Here is a 6,000-nt window from a genome sequence, read left to right as displayed (position 1 = left end):
GGGAGGCGGGCGAGGCTCCGGCGGGGCTCACGTCTGTTTTCCTTTTTCGTGCATTATTTATTTCGCCTCCGCCCGCAGCCCTGCTGCCCCAGCGGGCGCCCCGGGGCAGCGCCTCTCGCGGGCCAGCGCGGCCGGAGAGGGGAGCTCGGGCACCCCCGCGCCCCGGGCAGCCGCGCGGCGCCACCGGGAAGGGCGGGGACCCGGGGAGGCTCGCGCCGCCGGCTCCGGGCGGCTCGGAGGAGACTTTCCCCGCCCCCCGGCCCCCCCCGGCTCGGCCGCCCCCCCGCCCGGGCCCCGGGCGCGGCCGGGAGCCTCCGCGAGCCGCCGCGCCCTGCGCCCCGCGCCCCGCGCCCCGTGCGGGCGCACAGCTCCCGGCCCCCGCTGGGCAGCCCGCGAGGCCCCAGCCGCGCGCAAACTTTTGCTCCGGTGCCCGGCGCTCCTCCCGGCGCTCCTCCCGGCGTGTGAAGCCCCCGGGCGCCCGCGCAGCCGCCAGGGTGAGGACCGAGGCCCCGCCTAGAGGGCGGGGGACCGGGGAGGCGGCTGGCTTTAAATGGGGGCCGTCCGGCGGCTCGGGAGCAGTCCGCCGCGGGGGGAGCGTGGACCTCCCTTCCCCGCGCCGAGGAGCGGCGGGGCCGCCGCCAGGCAAGGTGGCGTGAGGCCCTGGAGAGGCGCGGGCGGGGACGGAGACCGGGGGGAGGCTCGCGCCCCGGAGCGGGAGGCCGGGGAGAGCGCGCGAGGGCAACCGGGGTGCGCACGGAGGTGCCCATGTTGCAGTGCGCGCAGTGAGGGCCGGCGGGGCAGAGAGGGTGCACGCAGCGTGTGGTTTCCCGGGGCCGTGCATGCAGGGTCCGCGAGCGTGCGGGCGGGAGCCGGGGGGTGTGCACGGCCGTTCCTGTGGGTGTGCAGGCAGGGTGAGAGGTGCCCGCCCCGGGTTTGAAGTGTGCTCACCGTAGGAGTGAGTTGTGCATGACTGGGGAGGTTTCTGGGAGAAATGCACCGGGCTCGGTGAAGAGTGCCTGGCTGTTTCTGGAGGTGTGCACGGAACCAAAATGTGCACGCAGGATTCTGGGGGTGTGCACGGGGCCGAGGTATACACATAAGGTTCTGGGGGGTGTGCACCAGGGTTGAGTGTTCTGGGATGCATGGCTTCTGTGAATGTGCCCGAAGGGTCAGCCAGTGTGCAAGCTGGATTGAAGGGGCAGCTGGATTTACGAGGGTGCCCCAGGGTGCGGGGCGTGCCGGCCCACCTCCGACTGCTGCGTGTGCGGGTGCTCGCGCCGGCGATGGTGCCCGCGCGGCGCCCGCCTCACCCGGGCTTTGCTCCCCTGACAGTTCGCCCCGGGAGCGCTGGTGCCACGGGCCGAGATGCTTCTCCGGGACTTGGTGCTGCGCCGTGGCTGCTGCTGGCCTTCACTGCTGCTGCACTGCGCGCTCCACCCGCTCTGGGGCTTCGTGCAGGTGAGCGGCGGCGGGGCGGTGTGGGCTGACTTCACGGCTGGAGGATCTCCTCCGGGGCAGGACCTGGGGGAGGGGTGCCCTTCACTCCCACGACCCTGGCTTCCTGCAGCCGCCCCTCTGATTGCTCCTGGGGAGAGTTTACCAAAGAAAAGGTGCATGCCCTCCCACTATCCCTAGGCACCCCCTCCCCCAATACTGGGCCCTGAAAAGAGGCGGGAAAAGTCCAAGGTAAAGCTCAGCCCTGGCCTGCTACGGCCTACAGGACAGGGCCTTGGAACAGTGCCGTCTTGGTAATAACATTCTGTTGCAGAAATGGGGGGAAAGAAACCTTAGAGCTTTTACAAACTTAAAAAGAAAATGATCCCAAGAAGGATAACATTCTTTATTTGCCACCAGCATCACTAGTAAACTTCCACTTGGTGTTCTCAAACTGGACTTACCATACCTAGGGCTGTGCTTCCTGCAGGCAGTGGAGTTGGGGACGTGGACAGATGGTGCATGGTGGCCACTCGTGGGGAGGTAGGAAGAAATCGTCCATCTGTAAGGACTGCCTGGGGCTGGAGCCGGGGAGACCCCGGGGCACAGGCCAGGGGGCCACCAATTGGGGTTACTTCTGTTAGGGTCAGAGAGAGGGTCAGACAGCATGGCCCCTGGCACCTCCTAGAATGTCCATGATCAGTGGTGCCATGGAGTGGTGAAGTGGACTTTGGTGTCAGCTTTGCATCTTGAGCCCCAGCTCTACCCCTCACCGGCTCAGGGCTTCAGGCAATGCCTCTCTGGGCCCTGGTTTCTCGGTCCTCACAGTGCTGTCGTTAAGCCCCCCAAGGGAGTAAAGATTGCTTAGTGTAGCGCCTGGACCATTATGAATACTAGTGGTGGCTGTGGCTGCCATTATCTATGGAGTAATTGTCACGCTGCTCTTCCATCTGGGTGGCCAGGTACTCTCTTGATCACTACACAGTCTGTTGGACATTTTTGAATTTTCAGCGGTTCCGCAGGCACTGGAGGACATTTTTACTGTTTTGAGCATTGAAATCCCCAACTCTGGGGGTTTTGCGGCTTTGCGTTCTTCTGGTGGCATTTGCCAAGGGGGTGGGCGTTGGGGATCTTTCGCATGGTTGCCCTGAGTAGGGAGTGATACACCAAAGAAGGGGGGGTAGGATGAGACCACTTGCCGGTCTGCTGAGTCCTTGAGCTGCCCCAGACGATGGGGCCCCGCTGGGAACCAGCTGTCCGTCCTGCGTCCTGCTCTGATGTTCCGATGGTGACTGGGGTGACCATCCGGGAGCACCGGGAGCTCTCATGCTGGAAGCAGGATGTCGGTTGAGTGGGTGGGTCAGCCAGGAGTCCCCACTCCCAGCCCCAGCGCCCGGCTTCATCCTCAGCTCTCATCCCTGGCTTGCCTCTGTCTCCCTCACGATTGTTTTCCTTCCGTAATTGACAGCTTTGTTTAATGTGTGAAACGGCAGTTATTAAACTCAGCTGTGCCTCCTCAGGATTCCAGATTTTGTCACTTCTAAACACTTGGGCGGCTTGGGACCAGCTTCCCTTGTGCAAGTTTTTGTTGAGCCTCAAATGTTAAGTTCACTTCATTTTTCGTATATGTGCTGCTGAAGCGAGCACAAGTTCACTTCATTTTTATATTCATCTGTTTACAGTTTTCCCTAACACTCTTAGGGAGCAGCGTGATGCTGTTGTCAGCCTCCAAGGCTGAAATTCTGTGGTATGGACTAGCAGGATTCAAACAGCTGACCCGCTACCTCCCCACCGTCGCCACCAAAAGAAATAATGTCATGAAAGCAGCTCAGTTTTTTAACAATGTCCTTCAGCCAGGCAGTGCTTACCCAAGTGTGTGTGTGTGTGTGTGTGTGTGTGTTTCAGATGCTGTTACTCAATACAAATCAATTTTCGTGAAAATCAATTAGAAAAGGAGTCCTCCAGACAAGTAAAATGGGCAAAATGTTGGCAGGAGGCTCTGGAAAAATTAATCTACAAATGATAAGACACTGAGAAAGCCAAGGGCAGAGGGGCTCTCGAATGGATGGGTCTGGTTTTTAAGCAAAAGAGCTGAATCCAGTGGAACCAACGTGAGTAGAGAAAGCTACAAGTGCATGAAGCCATGTATTTCCCTCTAAGCGGAGAGACTGAAATCTGTCACATCCTAGGAATTTCTTGAATATAGAGAAAGAACTCGGAGCTCTCTGTGCTTTCATAAGCATTTTGCCAGAAGACTCCCCCAAGTTGTAAACATTTGCAAGAGTGAGACCAACATTTGCAAAGAGCTGTAATTAATAGGATAATTGGTGAAGCAAGAGACCTGTGGTCAGGTCCCCCCCCCCCCCGCCCCCCACCCCCACCCCTCCCAGCAAAGCACCAGGTTCCCACCTTGGAATCAGCCTGAAGCCTCTGGCTGCTGCCCAGAGGATAAGAAACGTAATCATTAAAGTCAGGTGACATTTAAATTGCCGCAAGGTTGGTGGGGGCATTCCTTAGCCTTTCCCTTTTCTTCTTTAATATGTCTAGAATTGAGATTCTAAGCTTTTGTGATTTGGGGTTCTTGTAAGTTCATTTCCAGATGATTCCTTTTTTTTGCAAGCAAAGAGGATGACAGGCTGGCAAATTTATTAGGTGTGACAGGAGTGTGTCTCATCAAGTTACTGTGGTGCTGGCCTGTCTCCATAAAAGATACCAGGAGCCGTCATCTTTGTGGACTTCCTCTAGGGAGACAGGCTCTGACCCCGGCCTATAGGTCTCTGTGCTGAAGAGGAGCCACCAGCAATGCTGAACTCCTCCTATGATCAGTCACTACAGCTTGGGTTATCTTGTCAGTGGCGTTTATTGGTCACCTGCTGTTTGCCAGGCCCTGTGTTAAGTGCAGAGGACCTAGTGGTCCCTGCCCTCATGGCACCGACAGTCTGATGCTGGAGAGATAATTAAGTAATTATAGGTAAGAGAACTCAACAGGAGCAGATGGCTTGGGGAGAGATCTTGTGGAAGAGTCCGAGAAGCCTCACAGATGTAGTGCTTTGGCTGAAGCATAGACAAGGACAAGACAGGAGTATGGTCAGCATAAATGAAGTGTCCACAGGAGCGAATGGGGCATTGGAAGAACCACGGAGGCGGAAAGTCCCAGATAAGGCCACTGTTATAAACCACTAACATTGTGCCTTACATCCTGGACTTGATCCTGAGGCCTATGGGAGCCATGGAAGGTTTTAAGCAAGAAATGACTCAGACTCAGGCTGGCATTTTCGAAATCTCGGTCTAGGCCCAGGGAAAAGACGGATTGGGGGAGGTGGGAGTGAGGCAAGGGGCAAAGACGCTAGGGAGGGGAAGGTTGCCAGATCTAGCAGGTAAAAATACAGGGCAGTTAAAATTGACTTTCAAATAAACAGCTCATGCTTTAGTGTAAGTATAGCCCATCCAATATTTGGGATATACTTACACTAAAAATTGTTGTTCAGTCTAAAATTTAACAAGGTGTCCTATATTTTATCTCGTGGTTCTGTGTGAGAGGCTGCTGCTGCCCAGTGGGAGAAAGGATGGCATCCTGGTTTAGGATGGTGGTGGTGGGAATGGGGAGAAATTGATGGATGCAGGGAGGTAACATCCCCTGAACCAGAAAGTTGGGTGGACTGGCCAGGAGTGAGTGGGAACTGATGGCCATGGAGCAGCAGGGTGACTGCGAGACTTACCTGTGCCTCAGCCCCCTCTCCATGATTGCAGCATTGACAAGATCCTGGTGCCAGGGAGATGCTACAGAGCAGGGACAGGAAGGCAGGGGACAGCAGGACTAGAACAAAAGCGGTCGCGGGAAGTAATGATGCCACCTTTGGTTCTGTGGGCCTTCGGCAAGTCATCGACCTCTCTAAGCCTCTGCTCCTGCTTAGCCACGTCCAGCCAAGAGCTGGTGGCTTCAGGGAAAGTTCCTTCTCCTTGTGGGACTCCCCAAGATGCAAACCAAGCAAGCCAGGTGTTGAGACAAGCTTTCAATGCTGAGGTCTCCCCACTACTGGTCTAAATACAACACTACCCTCCACAGAACCCCCAAGTGGACCCAGAGTTGGGGAGCAGAATAGATCCTGTGTTTCTCCACTGATGGGCAGACCATCCCCCAACACAGCTTTTCATTATGTACCAACTGAATGCAGGGCCCTGTGAAATCTTGGTACATGACTTAGCCTCTCAGGGCCTGGCCTCCCCCTGTCCCCCTGTAAGCCTCCATGATACCACTTGCCTCTCTCAGTTATCCTTGCCAGGAAACCAGAACCCCGTTCCCATGGCTGACGCCTAGCAGGGCTCAGGAAGGCGCACCTGATAGGACTAAGGAAACACAGGCCTACCCACCTGCCTGCCCCAAGAGGCTCCCTGGCTCAGTGTGGGGAACAGACATTACGAAACAGTGAGCAGAGCGCCACCCAGAGATTACAAGGTGAAGCAGCAGCCCTGGGCAGGTGGATCTAATGGGAAGGATGGGAGTGCGGAACATGGGGTTCGGGAAGTTGGCAAGTAGATAAAGGTCAGTGTAACCTACTGTCAGTT

General features: G+C 56.9%; 1 protein-coding gene across 3 annotated transcripts in view; it reads left to right on the top strand.

Moving 5' to 3' along the window:
• The first annotated feature begins 392 nt into the window (after positions 1-392).
• PRIMA1 (proline rich membrane anchor 1) overlaps positions 393-6,000 on the top strand; it is a 60,056-nt gene continuing 54,448 nt past the window's right edge. For 2 of the 3 annotated variants that reach the window (XR_012037140.1, XM_072839755.1), the window contains exons 1-2: positions 514-647; positions 1,333-1,458. Coding sequence is in view for 2 of the 3 variants with exons in the window: in XM_072839755.1 (XP_072695856.1) it covers positions 1,366-1,458 (93 nt within the window). In the remaining variant the exon portion in view is untranslated. The other variant, XM_072839756.1, reaches the window with a different exon arrangement.

This window comes from Canis lupus, chromosome 9 (genome assembly GCF_048164855.1).
Source record: "Canis lupus baileyi chromosome 9, mCanLup2.hap1, whole genome shotgun sequence".
In the NCBI taxonomy this organism is placed as follows: domain Eukaryota; kingdom Metazoa; phylum Chordata; class Mammalia; order Carnivora; family Canidae; genus Canis; species Canis lupus.
Note: the sequence above shows the minus strand (reverse complement) of the source record. Positions and strands in the feature narration are given on the sequence as shown.